Below are 19,277 nucleotides of genomic sequence, written 5' to 3'. Positions count from 1 at the left end.
ACATCTGCAAGAATGCAACCAAGCTTTGACAGCACCAAAGAACTCACAGTTGGCCTCCTCCTCCTCCTCCTCCTCCTCCTCCTCCTCCTCCTTCTTCTCCTTCCTTCTAGCACTGATGATGCTACCTAGTTGGGTCATGAAATATCTGCAAGAATGCAACCAAGCTTAGACAGCACCAAGTTCCATTAACCCTATCAAGGAGCTTCCAAGAGAGCAAACCCCACTCCCTTCTAGCACTGATGATGCTACCTAGTTGGGTCATGAAACATCTGCAAGAATTCAACCAAGCTTTGACAGCACCAAGGAACCCACAGTTGGCCTCCTCCTCCTCCTTTCTCCTTCCTTCTAGCACTGATGATGCTACCTAGCTGGGTCATGAAATATCTGCAAGAATGATACCAAGCTTTGACAGCACCAAGGAACCCACAGTTGGCCTCCTCCTCTTCCTCCTCCTCCTCTTCACAACCCCCATTCCCTGGTAGCACTGATGCTGCTACCTAGTTGGGTCATGCAACATCTGCAAGAAGGCAACCAAGCTCGGAGCGTACCAAGGACTCCTCGTTTTCAACCCTGAGCTACAAACATTCTCCTTTATTGGAGCAACTTATTAGTGGAAATCCCAGCTACCCTATATATACACACACACACACAGTCACACACGCATCTCTCCATCCTAAAGCTACACATTATAAACAGATGGTGGTGTCGGTAGGCTCATAGAGAGCCACTTTTGTCTCGCTTTCGTGATCTCGTTGGGCTTGCAGTTCGAGGGGGCATCGTAGCTGCCTTAACCAGAGCGGGGGTGGGGGTCAAGCTTTGTGCCAAAACCGAGTCTCTTGTCCCCCCCCCCACAGCATTATCCCAAGGCAGTCCGCGCCAACTATGTCTCCTTCCCTTCCGTTTCGCTCTGTAATTGTAATTCTTCGCTGCCTCATTCCGAATGTCTTAATACCTTGTATTTATTTTTGTTGACCAAGTAAATGCTTTTCTTTTTTCTTTTTTAACTGGGCTGCTTCTTTCCTTCCGCCGCCCTGCGCGTGTAACCCTCGCTCGACTTCACGGCCACCGCTGAGTCCCAAGCTTTCTGTCGCTCAGCGAGACGCTGGCGAGCTTTGCCCCGTTTTACAACCTTTCTGGCCACCGTTGTTAAGCGAACGCCGCGGTTGTCCGTTAGCGAGAAGGTTGGTTCAGTGAATCGGGCTTCCCCATTGTCCGAAGGTCTCAAAAGGGGGGATCACGTGACCGTCATAAATATGAAGCAGTTGCCCAGAGTCCGAATTTGGACGACGTAACCCTGGGGATGCTGCAGCGGTCATGTGAAAAACGGTCATAAATCGACTTTTGTCCGTGCTGTCGTAACTCTGAATGGTCACTAAACGAACGGTTGTAAGTCCAGGACTACCTGTTTTAGATGGAAGAGTCAAACACACCCGTGGAAGGAGGGAACAAACCCTAGATTACGCCTGGATGCTCTTAACGGCCATATTTTCATTTCCGTCTTCAAATCAAGACATTCCTTTAAGAGTTGGGTGATGGATTAATTTGAATTTGGAAGACGTTTCATTCTCTAGATGTGGTTTCCAATGGAAGTTGGTTTGATCATTGCTAGATACTTGGTAAGGAACATTTGCCCTGCTTCCTGGACAGAGGGGTGACAAAATAGCCCATCCTAGTTAGCACATCTTGGCTTATTTGAAGGCACACAAACAAAGTCCTAGATACGTTTTAGACATAACTGGGGGCCAAGCCAATGGGTGACTACTAGTCTCACGGGCACAACTGAGCAAGTTTGGTCTACTGGTGAAGGCACCAGGCTAGAAACCAGGTGACGGTGAGTTCTAGTCCCACCTCAGGCATGAAAGCTGGCTGGGTGACTTTGGGCCAATCACCAGGAGATGGTGAGTTCTAGTCCCATAAAAGGTTTCTAGATGACTGGGCCGATCACCAGGTGACTCTGAATTCTAGTGCCACCTTAGGCATGAATGCTGGTTGGATGACTTTGGGCCAATGACCGGGAGAAGGTGAGTTCTAGTCCTGCCTTAGGCATGAAAGCCAGCTGGGTGGCCTTGGGCCAATCACCAGAAGACAATGAGTTCTAGTCCCATGAAAGATTCCTGGATAACTTTGGGCCAATCCCCAGGCGACTTGGAGTTCTAGTCCTCAGGCATGAAAGTCAGCTGGGTGATTTTGGACCAATCACTAGGCGACTCTGAGTTCTAGTCCTGCCTTAGGCTTGAAAGCTAGCTGAGTGACTTTGAGCCAATCACCAGGAGATAATTCAAATCCCACCTTATGCATAAAAGCCAGCTGGGTGGACCAAGAACCAGGTGGTGGTGAGTTCTAGTCTTGCCTTAGGCATGAAAGCTGGCTGGAGGACTTTGGGCCAATGACCAGGGGACTGTAAGTTCTAATGCCACCTTAGGTTTGAAAACCAGTTGGATGACTTTGGACCAATGAGTGGGAAATGGGGAGTTCTAGTCTTGCCTTAGGCATGAAAGTCAGCTGGGTGGTTTTGGACCAATCACCAGGTGATGGTGAGTTCTAGTCCCGCCTTAGGCATGAAAGCTGGCTGGAGGACTTTGGGCCAATCCAAGCACTTGGACCGGACATCTACGGCATCACTCACAGTCTGAGGTTGAGATACAGAGTTCTTATGGAAGACTAAAACAATGGAGGCCTGCCAAACTTCATGAGGCAGAGAGTTCCATAGGGCAGGGGCTGCCACTAGTTCCTAACTGTTGGCAATGTTTAGAAGGAATCAGGATTGTGCCCATCCTATCTGATCCAATAGGACAGGTGGGTGTCCTTAGGGGAAGACAGCCCTGCGGATTACCTGGCTCTGTGCCATACAGGGCTTTAAAGGTAAGGACTAGCACCTTGAACGGCACCCAAAAAAACCCTGGAAGCTAGTGCAGCTCATACCACAGAGGTGTGAGATGGATAAACCCAGAGACCCTGCCCCCATTACAGGTAGACCTGGCTTATGACCACAATTCAGCCCAACGTTTCTGCTGCTAAGCAAGACCGTTAAGTGAGTTTTGCTCCATTTTATGACTGTTTGTTCTGCCTCCTTCCCCACCTCGGAGTAACGAGCTGGCCTTCAGCCAGTGGATTCACGGCTCTTATCAGTCCTGGCAGAGAAATTGCAGCTGCCTGCCAAAGTTCAAACAAATGACTCACGTAGCAAGACTTTCAGCTCTTTTTGAAACGGTTCAGCTAATTTTTGCTTCCCGTGGAATGAGAGCAGTCCCAAAGCTCCTTATATATCCTGTGGGGCTCCTGCCCCACCCTTCCCTTTGATGACACCGCCTCTCTAATCTTCTGAAGTGCAGGTTAATCCAAGCTTGATTATTATTATTATTATCAGCTGGGTCTGAAGGCGTAGCCTGAGGAAGGGAGGAATCGGGGATGACGGCCTCATTACGTCCTCCGACTGGTCTGGTTCTGGCTCCTGGAGCTGGGCCAAAGGAATCGGTGCTCCCGAGGTAAGCCTTACCGGCCCTTCCCCCTCACTCTCGGAGTCACTTTCGAGCATGGGGCCAGGTTCGGGGGCTGGAGTCACAACACTATTCTTGCCACAGCTGTTAAGTGAATCCCCGCAGTTTTAGTAATATGGTTGCTAAATGAATCTGGCTTCTCTCTTGACTTGGCTTGTTAGCAGGTTGCGTATTTATGACCACTGCAACCATCATAAAGACGAGTCAATTGTCATACGTCTGAATTTCGATCACATGACCACAGGAATACTGCAATGGTCATAAGTGTGAAAAAAGGTCATAAAGACACCTTTTCAGCGCCAGTGTAGTTTCGAAGGGCCACTAAGTGAACTGTTGTAAGTTGGGGACTACCTGTTAATACTCACACTGCTGCATTCTGGACCAATTGAACGCTCCAGACAGTCTTCAAGGGTAGCCCCAGGTAGACTACACTGCAGTAATCTAGACAGGAGGTGACCAAGGTGTTAAATAGGAGAGGAAGGAGAACCGAGCCATGCGGCACCCTACAATGTCGAGGCTTTGGCCTGGGCCTCTCTCCCCTATCAATCCCCAACTGGAACTCACCCCAGAAGATGGAGAACCTACACAATACTGCCACCCACCCACAACACCCCAAACTGGTCCAGAAGGATGCCATATCCGATGCTCCTGAAGATCCCTGAGAAGTCAAGAAGACCAAGGATGGATGCTCCACCCCACCCGATGCTCCTGAAGACCCCTGGGAGGTCAAGAAGACCAAGGATGGATGCTCCATCACATCCGATGCTCCCAAAGACCCCCAAGGATGGATGTGCCAACCTGTCCCATGCTCTTGAAGACCGCTGGGAGGTCAAGAAGACCAAGGATAGATGCACCACCTCATCCGATGCTCCCAAAGACCCTCTAAGACCTTCAAGGATGGATGTGTCACTCTGTCCCATGCTCCTGAAAACCCCTGATATTACAAGACCAAGGATGGATGCTTCACCCCATTCGATGCTCCTGAAGACCCCCAAGGATGGATGCGTCACCCCCTCTCATGTTCCTGAAGAGCCCTGATACGACAAGAAGACCAAGGATGGATGCTCCACCCCATCCGATGCTCCTGAAGACCCCTGGGAGGTCAAGAAGACCAAGGATGGATGCTCCACCCCATCCGATGCTCCTAAAGACCCCTGATATGACAAGAAGACCAAGGAGGGATGCTTCACCTTATTCGATGCTCCTGGAGACCCCCAAGGATGGATGCATCACCCCCTCTCATGCTCCTGAAGACCCCTGATATGACAAGAAGACCAAGGATGGATGCACCACCCCATCCGATGCTCCCAAAGACCGCTGGGAGATCAAGAAGACCAAGGATGGATGCTTCACCCCATTCGATGCTCCCAAAGACCCCCAAGGATGGATGTGTCACCCCCTCCCATGCTCCTGAAGACCCTTGATACGACAAGAAGACCAAGGATGGATGCTCCACCCCATCCGATGCTCCTGAAGACCCCTGGGAGGTCAAGAAGACCAAGGATGGATGCTCCACCCCATCCGATGCTCCTAAAGACCCCTGATATGACAAGAAGACCAAGGATGGATGCTTCACCCCATTCGATGCTCCCAAAGACCCCCAAGGATGGATGCTCCACCCCATCCAATACTTCTGAAGATCCCTGGGAGGTCAAGAAGACCAAGGATGGATGCTCCATCACATCCGATGCTCCCAAAGACCCCCTAAGACCTCCAAGGATGGATGCGTCATTCCCTCCCATTCTCCTGAAGACCCCTGATACGACAAGAAGACCAAGGATGGATACTCCACCCCATCCGATGCTCCTGAAGACCCCTGAGAGCTCAAGAAGACCAAGCATGGATGCTGAGATCCATCCCATTCCCACCAGAGGTCATCCATCGGCGCCATCAAGGCCATCCCAGCTCCAATGTTGTATTTTGTGTGTGCGTGTGACAAAAACTTCAGCAACTGAGTTCACAAAACAAAACATGTTTCCTGAATTAGCTCTAGCCCGCCATGTCTGCCTTGTCGGTCTGGCTGATGTTTGTTTATCCAGTCCTCGGCTGATGAGACCGTGGACGGTGAGGCAAGAAAAATGACGTGCTTCTTGGCATCCGACCTCCTGACACACCGTTTGTTCGGTCAAAGCTGTGTTTGCTTTTTTTTTTTTTTTTTAAATACACAATTTCAGAAGCTATCGGAGGGGATAAAATTAGCCCGTGGCCTTGCTTAAAATTAGATTTGCAAGGTTTCCATTGCAGAGGGAGGCAAAGGTTGACCCGTAGATGACGCTTCCTGTTTTTTAAAAAACTTTTTTACTCCCCCTCTCTTTTGATCATCATTAAAACATGAAGAAGTTCTAATTTGTTGCTGTTACCAGGGCTGGTATTTCAGACAGTTCGTACCAGTTCAGGAGTGTATCCAATCACACTTGCCCAATAAAGAATTCTATTCTATTCTATTCTATTCTATTCTATTCTATTCTATTCTATTCTATTCTATTCTATTCTATTCTATTCTATTCTACTCTACTCTACTCTACTCTCTTGTCCTATTCCCATTCCCATTCCATTCCTTCTATTCTATTCTATTCTATTCTATTCTACTCTACTCTACTCTACTCTACTCTACTCTACTCTACTCTACTCTACTCTACTCTACTCTACTCTACTCTACTCTCTTGTCCTATTCCCATTCCCATTCCATTCCTTCTATTCTATTCTATTCTATTCTATTCTATTCTATTCTATTCCATTCCATTCCATTCCATTCCATATTTTCTATTCTATTCTGTTCTGTTCTGTTCTGTTCTATTCTATTCTATTCTATTCTATTCTATTCTATTCTATTCTATTCTATTCTATTCTATTCTATTCTTTCTATTCTATTCTATTCTATTCTATTCCATTCCATTCCATTCTATTCCATTCCATATTTTCTATTCTATTCTATTCTATTCTATTCTATTCTATTCTATTCTATTCTATTCTATTCTATTCTATTCTACTCCACTCCACTCCACTCCATTCTATTCTATTCTATTCTATTCTAGCTAGCTAGCTATCATCTAGCTATACTATCTAGAATGGAATGGTATGGAATGGAATGGAATGGAATGGAAAGGAAAGGAACGGAAGAGAAGAGAAGAGAAGAGAAGAGAACTTTATTGTCACTTTAAAATGTACACTAATCAGCAAACATTAAAATGAACTTTCGTTGCATACAGCTCTCAAAGGGTCACCACCTCCAATATACACTACATAAACATGACAAAATAAATAAATACAAAATTATGTATATACCCACATATACTGTATCATCTCTTATCTATCTATTTATCTAATCTATCAATCTGCCTGTCTCATCTATCTATATTTCTCTGTCTCTGTCTATACCTATCTATTGTCTGCCTATTTCTATCTATCTATCATTATCATATCTATCTATCATCTATTCTATCTAAACTATCAATCTGCCTGTCTCATCTGTCTATCTATATTTGTCTGTCTATTTCTATCTATCTATCCTTATCATAAGGGATGTGTTGGCTCAGTGGCTAAGACACTGAGCTTGTCGATCGAAAGGCTGGCAGTTCAGCGGTTTGAATCCCTAGTTTCGTGTAACGGGGTGAGCTCCCATGACCTGTCCCAGCTTCTGCCAACCTAGCAGTTTGAAAGCACATAAAAAATGCAAGTAGAAAAATAGGGACCAACTTTGGTGGGAAGGGAACAGCATTCCGTGCGCCTTTGGCGTTGAGTCATGCCGGCCACATGACCATTTTTTAAAAAAATTTGAATTTATATCCCGCCCTTCTCCGAAGACTCAGGGCGGCTTACATTGTGTAAGGCAATAGTCTCATCCTATTTGTATATTTATATACAAAGTCAACTTATTGCCCTCCCAACAATCTGGGTCCTCATTTTACCTACCTTATAAAGGATGGAAGGCTGAGTCAACTTTGGGCCTGGTGGGACTTGAGCCTGCAGTAATTGTAATTGCAGGCAGCTGTGTGTTAATAACAGGCTGCATTAGCAGCCTGAGCCACTTCCCGGCCCGAAGACCATGGAGACGTCTTCGGACAGCGCTGGCTCTTTGGCTTTGAAACGGAGATGAGCACCGCTCCCTAGAGTCGGGAACAACTAGCACATATGTGCGAGTGGAACCTTTACCTTTATCATATCTATCATCTGTTCTATTTGTTTTCTGAGGTTTTCGCGGGTGTTTGTATGTAGGTCTTTGGTTATTCGGGTTTTCTCCCAGTGTGGGTTTGGGTCTGCTTTCTCACCCAAAAAGCAGACCCAAACCCACACTGATCATGAAGCACGACCAAGGACCAGAAGCCAGACCGCAGTTGCAACATTAGCCATTTCAAACCCCTCCAATCCATACATGCAGCAGACAGACACCCACTATGAAGATGTAGCACGACCACGAACACGAAGCCGAACAACAGCAATGCAGCTCACCAGCTCAAATCCCCCTGCAACTCAGACTAATCTGAGCACAACCAAGCCCCCACCCAAACAGGACACACCCCCAGCCAATCAGAGCACAAAAAAAACCCCATCCAATCAGAGCACAGCCAAACTCCCACCCAATCAGTTCAAATCCCCACTAGCAGTTAAAAAGGAAGAAACAGCTGCAATCACACATTGCTCCCAGAAGCACGAAGCTGAAGCCTGAAGATGACGAATGAGACTTAGTCAAAATGTCACCAAGACACTTTTAATTTTACGTGGGAGAAAACCCGAATAACCAAAGATCTACATCTATTCTATCTATCTATATGTATCTACCTATTATCTATCTATATCTATCCATCTATCTATCTATCTATCTATCTATCGATCTATCTAATCTAACATCTCCATCTCCATCTATTTATCTATCATCTAGCTCTGTCTATCTAGCTTTTCTGTTGCTAAGTGAGACATTTGTTAAGTGAATTTTGCCTCATTTTTACAACCTGTCTTCCCACAGCTGTTTAAGTGAATCGCTGCCGTTGTTAAGTTACTCACGTGGTCGTTAAGTGAATCTGGGTTCCACACTGACTTTGCCTGTGAGCAGGTCGCAAAAGGGGATCACATGACTGCGGGACACTGCAACCGTCATAAATCTGAATCAGCTGCCAAGTGTCCTAATTTTGATCACGTGACCCTAGGGATGCCAGAACAGTCGTGAGTATGAAAAATGATCAAAAGTCACTTTTCCTAGTCCCATTGTAACTTTGAACGGTCACTAAATGAACTGTTATAAGTCGAGGACTACCTATATCAGGGGTCTCCAACCTTGGCAACTTTAAGCCTGGAGGACTTCAACTCCCAGAATTCCCCAGCCAGCTTTGCTGGCTGGGGGATTCTGGGAGTTGCAGTCCTCCAGGCTTAAAGTTGCCAAGGTTGGAGACCCCTGACCTATATGGTAGAATTCCCTAAGTGGTTAGAGTGCAGCAATGCAGGCTAACTCTGCCGACTGCCAGCAGTTCGATCCCGACCGGCTCAAAGTTAACTCAACCTTCCATCCTTCCGAGGTGGGTAAAATGAGGACCCAAATTCTGGGGGGGGCGGCAAAATGCTCTGTATAAACCTCTTAGAGAGGGCTGTAAAGCACCGTGAAGTGGTATATAAGTCTTGTCCCTATTGCTCTTTTCCCATCCAAATTTCCCCCACAGAACGATCTTGCTTAGCTTGCAAGCTCAATCTAGGCCGCTCGCCTGCTGAGACCAACTGATGCTAAATATTTTATCAGGCTTTTTCATGAAGTCTTTGCAAGATCAAGAGAAGTCAAAAGACAGACGGCTGAAAAAGTCCCAGCATTGCACAACCTTGAGACTCACTGAGTTTAAAATGCAGCTAACGTCAAACTGGGCGACCAATGACTTGGCCGGCACACGGGAAGGACTATAAGTATCCACAGCGTAGTGCTTGAGCATCGGTCAGATCTCCGGACAAAGGAGGAGGACTTAAGAACCCATCGGAGGTGAGCAGATTTTGGGTTTTTTGCAAAGCTTCTCTTACCAAGCTCACATCTTCTTAGCAACTTGGATTAAGGGAGGAATACAAAATTGGATGTTCAGATGGGCAGATATATTTATTGCAATTGCAGGCAATGTTAATCGAATAGAACAGAATAGAATTTTTATTGGCCAAGTGTGATTGGACACACAAGGAATTTGTCTTGGTGCATATGCTCTCAGTGCATTCTATTATAATATAATATAATATAATATAATATAATATAATATAATATAATATAATATAATATAATATAATATAATATAATATAATATAATATAATATAATATAATATAATATAATGTAATGTAATGTAAGTAACGTAACGTAACGAAACATAATGTAATGTAATGTAATGTAATATAATTGTAATATAATTATATTACAATATAATTATATATATATATATATAATATATAATATATAGAATAGAATAGAATAGAATATTATGTAATATAAATATAAAAGATAATATAATTATAATATAATATATTATATTATAATACAAGATTGCAAAGATGCAAAGTTCCCTCGGTTGTATTACAATGTTTTGAGGTTGTTGTGTTTTGGGGTTTTTTTGCACATCCCCATCAGTGAGACGTGGGTGGCTGCTGAACCTGGTTGCACAGGTGAAATGAACTGGCCGTGCAGCCTTGCAAAATTGGGTCATCATGGATGATTGAAGCAAGCAAGGTATTTGGCGCCTGCCGTTCAGCCAGGATTGGGTTGCAGGCAGCAATGTGCCTGTTTTCTTTTATCATTCTTTGTTCAGTTTTATTTTTTTATTCATTTATTTTCGTCAAGCGTGTATTTTATGACAGGTACGAATGTAAAAATAATTATAAATACATGTAAAGGGTGTGAATAAAAGAAAACATTAGGTCAGGGACGGTAGGCACGCTGGGGCGCTTATGCACGCCCCTTACAGTCCTCCTAGGCAGTCTTTCTCCGCTTGGCATCGTTTAAAGTTTCCTCTCAGGTGCCCAGCTCTAGGAAAAGAATCAAAGCGTGTGGCAAATGGGTTTTTTGAAGGAAAAAAACAGAGAGTTCCTTCTTAGGAGCAGCTAAGCTCTTGAAAGAACTAATGTGAGCGGTAGATGCTGTGAAAGAGAAGGAAGGGAGGGAGGGAGGGAGGGAGGAAAGAAGGAAGGAAGGAAGAGAAAGAAAAAGGAAGAAAAAATACAGAAGGAAAGAAGGAAAGAAAGACAGAAGGAATGAAAGAAGGAAGGAAGTAAAAGAAAAGGCAGGAAGAAAGGAAAAGAAAAAGAAGAAAGAAAGAAAGAAAAAGAGAGGGAGGGAGGGGGAGAGAGAGCAGAAGGATGGAAAAGAAAGGATGGAAGGAAGGAAGGAAGAAGGAAGAAAAAGAAAGAAAGAAGAAAGAAAAAGAGGGTGGGTGGGAGGGAGAGAACGGAAGGAAAGAAGGAAGAAAAGAAGGAAGGAAGAGAAAGGAAGGAAGGAAGAAGGAAGAAAAGAAGGAAGGAAGAGAAAGGAAGGAAGGAAGAAGGAAGGAAGAGAAAGAGAAAGAAGAAAGAAAGAGGGAGGGAGGGGGAGGAAGAAAGGAAGGAAATAAAGAAAGAAAAATAAAGGAAGGAAGGAGGGAAGAGAAAGAAAGAAAGAAAGAAAGAAAGAAAGAAAGAAAGAAAGAAAGAAAGAAAGAAAGAAAGAAAGAAAGAAAGAAAGAGGGTTGTAGGGCCAGCAGTATAGATTACTACCAATAAAGGAGAATATTTGTAGCTCAGGGTTGAAATGAGGGCTCCTTGGTGCTCTGAGCTGGGTTGTTTTCTTGCAGACATATCATGACCCAACTAGGTAACGTCATCAATGCTACAAGGGATTGGAGGAGGAAGAGGAGGACTGTGGGGTCCTTGGGGCTCTCTGAGCTTGGTGGTTTTCTTGCAGACGTTTCATGACCCAATTAGGGAATATTATCAATGCTAGTGCAAGAAGACAACCAGAAAGCAGCAAGGATGCCTCAGTAGACATTGCTGCCTTTGAATCTTCCTCCTGAACATTAAAGGGAGAGTCAACCCAAACATGTTTCTTTCAGGAGGAAACTGGACTTTCTTGCTTTTTCTTTTGAAGATGTTTCGCTTCTCATCTGAGAAGCTTCTTCAGCTCTGACTGGATGGTGGGGAAGGGAAGGATTGATTCTCCTTGCAGACAGCTGGTCATTGGCATCCTTTTAGAGAGTCGTTGAGGCCACTTGGAGGTTTATCTGTGTCCTCAGGGGTCGCCTGAGTGGTGCAAATGGTTCCTGTAATCCGCAATTTTTTCCCCTCTGGAAATCCATTCCAACTCTCACACCATTCAAAGGGTCTTCATCCCAAATTGTATAGTATCCCAAATTTGGCATGAAGACCCTTTGAATGGTGTGGGAGTTGGAATGGCTTTCCAGAAGAAAAATTGCAGACTACAGGAACCATTTGCACCACTCAGGTGACCCTGAGGACCCAGGTAAACCTCCAAGGACTTCAACAATAAACTTGTATATAAACCTCCCCTCCTGTTCTGTCTCCTTCCCCACTTCGGAGTAACGAGCTGGCCTTCAGCCAGTGGATTCACGGCTCTTATCAGTCCTGGCAGAGAAATCGAGCTGCCTGCCAAAGTTCAAACAAATGACTCACGTAGCAAGACTTTCAGCTCTTTTTGAAACAGTTGAGCTAAACTTTTGCTTCCCGTGGAACTGAGAGCAGTCCCAAAGCTCCTTATATATCCTGTGGGGTGGGGCTCCTGCCCCACCCTTCCCTTTGATGACGCCGCCTCTCTAATCTTCTGAAGCACGGGTCGATCCAGGCTTGATTAGTATGATGATCAGCTGCGTCTGAGGGCGTAGCCTGAGGAAGGGAGGAATCAGGGGATGATGGCCTCACTACGTCTTTCGACTGGCCTGGTTCTGGCTCCTGGAGCCAGGCCAAAGGCATCGGTGCTCCCGAGGTAAGCCTTACCGGCCCTTCCCCCTCGCTCTCGGAGTCACTTTCGGGCATGGGGCCATTTTTCAGGGGCTGGAGTCACAACACCTCCATTTCTAGCACTGGTGGTGTTACCTAGTTGGGTAATGAAACAACCAAACTCAGAGAGCCCCAAGGTCAATACCTACTGAGGTAGATCCCTTATAAATATGCCTCTGCCTGGTTTTTTGGGTTTTTTTTTTGCTTGTTTGTTTTAGTTATATTTTTGTGGATTTTAATGCTTTTTAGTAATCATGTAAATAGTTTTAGAGGATGACTATTGTATATTTTTAGTAGATTGCCATACGCTACTCAGAGTCCATAAGATAGGCAGTCATATACATTTGATCAATAAAATAAAATTTAAAAAATAAAATGAAATATAAACGCTGCTTACTGCTAACAATTCCGAAAGCAGGAGGGCTTTTATGGCCTCCAATCTGCCATCGTTGCTGTAAAAACTAAAAATTCCAATCTCATGAAGTCGATTTATATGAGCAAAATACTTCTTCTTGGTACAGTGTTTCCCCGAAAATAAGACTCTGTCTTCTATTTTTTTGAACCCTGAAATAAGCGTTTGGTCTTATATTCAGGGAGGTCTTATTATTTTGGGGTGCATGGAAGAAACCAGAGGAAATGCGGGGGTGACCAACTGCACATGCATTTAAATATTTTCAGGGAGGGCTTATTTTCGGCGGGGGGCTTATTTTAGTGCATGTCACTCAAAAGCCCAATTGAGTTTATTATCAAGGGATGTCTTAATTTGGGGAAACAGGGTACTTTTTATGTCCATTTTCAACCCCAAACCACACTAGATTTAAAACTAAGAACTCACCAAAGAAACAGACATTAGAAATATAGATCGAAACTGTTTTGAACATTGGAAGAACTCGAAATAAATGCTAGAATTTGGTGGGCGTTGGGTAGAAGACATTGTCATGCCTACACTCAAAATTGCATCTCACATATTAATGGCAGCGAGGTTGATATTCGCACAAAATTGGAAATGGAGAGAGAACCCACAGGAGGCAGCAATAATCAATAAAATATTGACCTGTGCAGAAATGGACAGGTTAACAACAGAGCTCAAAGATAAAGACGAATCGGAATGCTATGAAACCTGAAATATGTTTTATAAATGGCTAGAGAAAAGGAGGAATGTAGGGATAGAGAATTAGAAACAAAGTGAAAAGTAGGGGGGGTGATAAATAAAATATTATAAGAAATAGACAGGAGTAAACAGGATTTGAATAGATATGAAGGGAATATGTATGAAATTGGATATAGCTCGAAAAAAGCTCCAGAATCCAGAACGCTTCTGCAAATGCAGAACAAAACGCAGTGTCCATCTTCGTGACTGAAAAGGATTATTGATAAATTGCCAACACGGAAAGAGCCGAAAACAGGAGGGCTGGCATTTGATTGTAAGATGATTTTAACTTCCTGACAGAGAAGGTATTCGTATTCAAGAGTGGAGATGATGAAAGATGGCGTTTTGTGTCTTGAAAGTGAAAGCTAAGATAAGCGAAAGCTAAGGAAATGCTGATTACAATTGCTGGCGTGGAACCTTTAAGAAGAATGTAACAAGATATTTTTTTTTAAATGGAATTCTTTTTTTAAAAAATCTCTTCTTTTTTTTCCATGTCTAATGTTTTTAAATTGTATATTTAATAAAACTATTTTTAAAAAATTGGATCTCAAAGATTGCTGCCATGGGGAGCAGAACATCTTGAGATGATATTGAGGGACAGAAGAAAAACCTGGCCATAATCTCCATCGTTGTGTTTCTCTTAATATGACTGGGTTAAGACTTGAATGCTTACGGTAACCCGGCCAAGAAATATTTCCAAATTTCCATTCTTCCCCCGCCCTTCCAGATTCCGCAGAGGTAGACCACATCATGATATACGAAAGATCCCTCTTGGTCTTCTTCTGCATCGTTTTTTCTATCGGCGTGCAACTGACAAGAACTCAGCACTGGTCCCACGGCTGGTATCCTGGAGGGAAGCGAGACATTGCGTTCCCTGGAAACCTTAAGGTACATCAACGCTAGCCTAGATCCCCTGTCCAGATTGCTTATTCCAGATGCATTAAACTCATGATCTTAGCCGCAGGTAGCCAGCTAGTCAAAAAGGATGGAAGCTGTGGGTGGCTGCTACCTTAGGGAAGACAGACCTAAATCTACTCTTTTAGTTTTGGTCACCACACTATTGATAAAGATGTTGAGACTCTAGAAAGAGTGCAAAGAAGAGCAACCAGGATGATTAGAGAACTGGAGTTTAAAACATGTGCCAAAAAACCCAACACAGTTCTGGGCTGCATAAACAGAGGGATAGAATCAAGATCACGCGAAGTGTTAGTACCACTTTATAATGCCTTGGTAAGGCCACACTTGGAATACGGCATTCGGTTTTGGTCGCCACGATGTAAAAAAGATGTGGAGACTCTAGAAAGAATGCAGAGAAGAGCAACAAAGAGGATTAGGGGACTGGAGGCTAAAACATATGAAGAACGGTTGCAGGAACTGGGAATGTCTAATTTAATGAAAAGAAGGACCAGGGGAGACATGATAGCAGTCTTCCAATATCTCAGGGGTTGCCACAAAGAAGAGGGAGTCAAGCTATTCTCCAAAGCACCTGAGGATAGAACAAGAAGCAATGGGTGGAAACTAATCAAGGAAAGAAGCAACTTAGAACTAAGGAGAAATTTCCTGACAGTGAGAACAATTAATCAGTGGAACGACTTGCCTCCAGAAGTTGTGAATGCTCCAACACTGGAAGTTATTAAGAATATGTTGGATAACCATTTGTCTGAAATGGTGTAGGGTTCCCTGCCTAAGCAGGGAGTTGGACTAGAAGACCTCGAAGGTCCCTTCCAATGCTCTTATTCTATATTCTAAGACGAACCTTCTTCCTCAAGCAGCCTCCATTTTATACCTAGCTTGGAACTGGAACTGGGTTTTAATTCCGACAAACCTATGAAGGACGGTTGCAGGAACTGGGCATGTTCCTGCAACCTGGTGAAGTCTAGGGAAGAGAAGGACCAGGGGAGACATGATAGCAGTCTTCCAATATTTGAGGGGCTGCCATAGAGAGGAAGGGGCAGTGGTGGGCTGCTGCTGCCAGTTCGGACAAATGATAGTTCCGACCAGCGTCTGGGGCCGCCCACCCACCCTGGCGCTATCACGTCCTATATAATCGCTGGTTTTTTTTCCGATGCTCCGTGCACATACAGAAGGCCTGCACGCGTGTGCTCACATTTTTGGTTCTGGGTGAACCAGTTGTTACAGTATGTGACGCCCACCTCTAGGAAGGGTGTTGAGCTTATTTTTCCAAAGCACCTGAAAGCCGGACAAGGAATAATGAATGGAAACTGATCAAGGAGAGATTCAGCCTAGAAATAAGTTTTCTGACAGTGAGAACAATCAACTGATGGAAGAGAAGTTGCCTTCAGAAGTTGTGGGAGCTTCATCCCCGGAGGCTTTCAAGAGGAGACTGGGCTGCCATCTGTCAGAAATGGTCCTTGAGTGGCTCAGACTGCTAAGACAGTCTGTTATTAACAGCAGCTGCTTGCAATTATTGCAGGTTCAAGTCCCACCAGGCCCAAGGTTGACTCAGCCTTCCATCCTTTATAAGGTAGGTAAAATGAGGACCCAGATTGTTGGGGGCAATAAGTTGACTTTGTATATGATATACAAATGGATGAAGACTATTGCTTGACATAGTGTAAGCCGCCCTGAGTCTTCGGAGAAGGGCGGGATATAAATGCAAAAAAAAATAAAAATGGTGTAAGGTCTCCTGCTTGGGTGGGGGGTTGGACTAGATGACCCCCAAGGTCCCTTCCAACTCTGTTAATCTGCAATTCTCTCTTTCCTTGACTCATTTCCAGGACTCTGAAGAGAGCAAACTTTGCGATGGGAGAGGCTGCCCATATCCAGAAGTCCCAAGTGATGAAGTGATGAAGCATTTATTGGTAAACAGTTGGATTTTGTCTATGGAGATCCTCAATCAATTTTTTTTTCCCTCCTTGGAAAATGTTTCACTTCTCATTTTTCTTTTTAATTATTTTATTTTGTCACAACAGTATATACAATCATCAACATAAAAATAACTCATCATGAGAGAAAAGTATATATAAGTAAAAGTAAAAGTATGCATATAATATTATAATGAAGAGAACAATAGGACAGGAATGGTAGGCACTTTTGTGCTCTTATGCACGCCCCTTATAGTCCTCTTAGGAATGGGGTGAGGTCAATAGCAGACAGTTTTTGGTTGAAGATTTTGGGGTTTTGAGTAGAGACTATGGAGTCAGGTAGTGAGTTCCAAGCGTTAACAACTCTGTTGCAGGAGTCATATAAGTTCTGAAGAAGCTTCTTGGATGAGAAGCGAAAGAGTTTTCCAAGGAGGAAAAAAAAACCAAAAAACCAAGTAAATTGGAAAAACACCTTTGGGACAAAACATTGGATTCTTCTGGAGAAGGTCGCGCTACTTGATGAAAAGATCCACTTTAGGAAAATTTCTTGGCGCCTCTTTGGGGAGAACTAAGATGGGTTGTAGGATGAGCTTCAATGAATAACACCAGGGGTGGGCTTCAAAAATTTTAGCACAGGGGGCGGGAGTTCTCTGCCTGGTTGCTGGGTGGGCGTGGCCATGGTGGGCGTGGCCTAGTTGGCCTCCTGCACCATGGCAGCGGGGGTATTGTTTTTGCCCTCCTTTGGCTTTGGAAGCTTTCCTTGAGCCTCCAGGAGAGTAAAAACGGCCTCCCCAGGCTCCGGAGGTTTTTGTTGAGCCTCCGGGAGGGCAAAAACGACCTCCTCAGGCTCTGGAGACTTTCCTCGAGCCTCTGGGAGGACAAAAACGGGCTCCCCAGGCTCCGGAGGTTTTTGTCGAGCCTCCGGGAGGGCAAAAACGGCCTCCTCAGACTCCGGAGACTTTCCTCGAGCCTCTGGGAGGACAAAAACGGGCTCCCCAGGCTCCGGAGGTTTTTGTTGAGCCTCCGGGAGGGCAAAAACGGCCTCCTCAGGCTCCGGAGGTTTTCCTCGAGCCTCCAGAGGGCTCTGGAGGCCCTCTGGAGGCTGAAAATGAGCCCATTTCCAGCGTTCCCAAACTTCAGGTAGGCCCGTTTTTCGCCCTCCTGAGCCTCCAGGAGAGCAAAATGGCCTCCTCAGGCTCTGGAGACTTTCCTTGAGCCTCCAGGAGGGTAAAAATGACCTCCCCAGGCTCTGGAGGTTTTTGTTGAGCCTCCGGGAGGGCAAAAACGGCCTCCTCAGGCTCTGGAGGCTTTCCTCGAGCCTCTGGGAGGACAAAAATGGGCTCCCCAGGCTCTGGAGGTTTTTGTTGAGCCTCTGGGAGGGCAAAAACGGCCTCCCCAGGCTCTGGAGGTTTTTCTCAAGCCTCTGGGAGGACAAAAATGGGCTCCCCTGGCTCCTGGGGTTTTTGTCGAGCCTCCGGGAGGGCAAAAACGGCCTCCTCAGGCTCTGGAGGCTTTCCTTGAGCCTCCAGAGGGCTCTGGAGGCCCTCTGGAGGCTGAAAATGAGCCCATTTCCAGCGTTCCCAAACTTCAGGTAGGCCCGTTTTTCGCCCTCCCTGAGCCTCCGCACACGCCCTGCACTTAGGAGGGGCAAGGTGGGCGGGGTCAGCCATGAGTGGGATTTGGGGCTTCTCCAAACTGCACGGAATCTTAGCTAGAGGTTCTCCCGAACCCCCAGCAGCCCACCCGAGTAACATCATCTTTGAGTTCTCACATTGTTTGAGGAAATAGGGCATCCAAGGAGCAAGGCATGAATACTAAGCAATATTCCAAAAAAGGATCTACAAATAGAAATATAATTGTGGTGACGTTTAATATAGACAATTCAAGATTTCCGCAGAGTAAATCAAGAGCAACTCTTCCTAAATAAGAGTAAGCTGAGGCACGATGACCAGATTACAGAATACAGGCTGATAAAAAGACAAGAATGTGAAGAGTAACTGATATAAAGAGACTAGTCCTTAACTTACGATCACAATTGAGCCCGACATTTCTATTGTTAAGCGAGACATTTTTTAAGTACATTTTGCCCCCTTTTACGACCTTTCATGCCATGCTGTTAAGTGAATCACTTTCATGCCGCTGTTAAGCTAGGAACATGGTTGGTCAGTGAATTCGGCTTCTCCATGAACTTTGCTTGTCAGCTCGCAACCGTCATAAATCTGAGTCAGTTGCCACATGTCTGAATGGTTGCTAAGTGTGTTAATGGTTGTTAAGTGTGAAAAATATTTGTAAGTCACTTTTTTCGAGCCGTTGTAACTTCGGTTGCTAAAAGAATCATCGTAAGTCGAGGACTATCTGTATATGACTATTCCAATCCAGGTGATGTCATTTTTATATTGCGACTTTGGATTCTTCTTGAGGTTATTCCAATTAATCGAAAGGATCTCAAGATAGGTGTATAATTGACATTCTTCATGTTGCTGTGATTTGCTTTTGTATTTTGTTTCCAACCAGGGAAGTCTAATCAACCAAGGAAAATTTAAAAAAAACACCACATTTTTAATTCTTCTTTTAAAGTTAAAAATGCAGCAATACAGTAAGTTCTGTTAATGACAAGACCGTATTTTCAATTTTATCAGGCTGGAATCCTGACTGGACAACTTCAGAAAAAGAAATGAAAAGAAAAGAAAAAAAGAGCCCTTCTTGAGGAAGACGGGCAGCCTGGAAACATGAAATATAAATATATAAATGAAATATAAATAAATAAACAAACAAATAATAGTTCGTGTGGTTTTTGGAAAGGATTTGATTCCGAACAGGAGCTTTTGTCCCTCTGATATCTTGCTGACGTAACATCCTTTGC

The 19,277-nt window shown here is 44.6% G+C and overlaps 1 protein-coding gene across 1 annotated transcript; it reads left to right on the top strand.

The window, feature by feature from the left end:
* The first annotated feature begins 14,216 nt into the window (after positions 1-14,216).
* Positions 14,217-19,143, top strand: LOC131203376 (progonadoliberin-2-like). The gene is made up of 3 exons (XM_058193521.1): positions 14,217-14,477; positions 16,328-16,411; positions 19,054-19,143. The coding sequence occupies exons 1-3, from the start codon at positions 14,340-14,342 to the stop codon at positions 19,090-19,092; spliced, it is 261 nt and encodes an 86-aa protein (XP_058049504.1). The 5' UTR covers positions 14,217-14,339; the 3' UTR covers positions 19,093-19,143.
* The last annotated feature ends 134 nt before the right edge of the window (positions 19,144-19,277 follow it).

The sequence above is a fragment of the Ahaetulla prasina genome, chromosome 8 (genome assembly GCF_028640845.1).
Source record: "Ahaetulla prasina isolate Xishuangbanna chromosome 8, ASM2864084v1, whole genome shotgun sequence".
NCBI lineage: Eukaryota > Metazoa > Chordata > Lepidosauria > Squamata > Colubridae > Ahaetulla > Ahaetulla prasina.
Note: the sequence above shows the minus strand (reverse complement) of the source record. Positions and strands in the feature narration are given on the sequence as shown.

What these genes read in the sequence shown, in the direction of transcription:
- LOC131203376 (XM_058193521.1), top strand. Translation starts at nt 14,340, where the DNA reads ATGATATACGAAAGATCCCTCTTGGTCTTCTTCTGCATCGTTTTTTCT. An exon ending in CGTTCCCTGGAAACCTTAAG is followed by an intron (nt 14,478 to 16,327) that starts GTACATCAACGC and finishes ACTCATTTCCAG; the next exon opens with GACTCTGAAGAGAGCAAACT. An exon ending in AAGTGATGAAGCATTTATTG is followed by an intron (nt 16,412 to 19,053) that starts GTAAACAGTTGG and finishes CAATTTTATCAG; the next exon opens with GCTGGAATCCTGACTGGACA.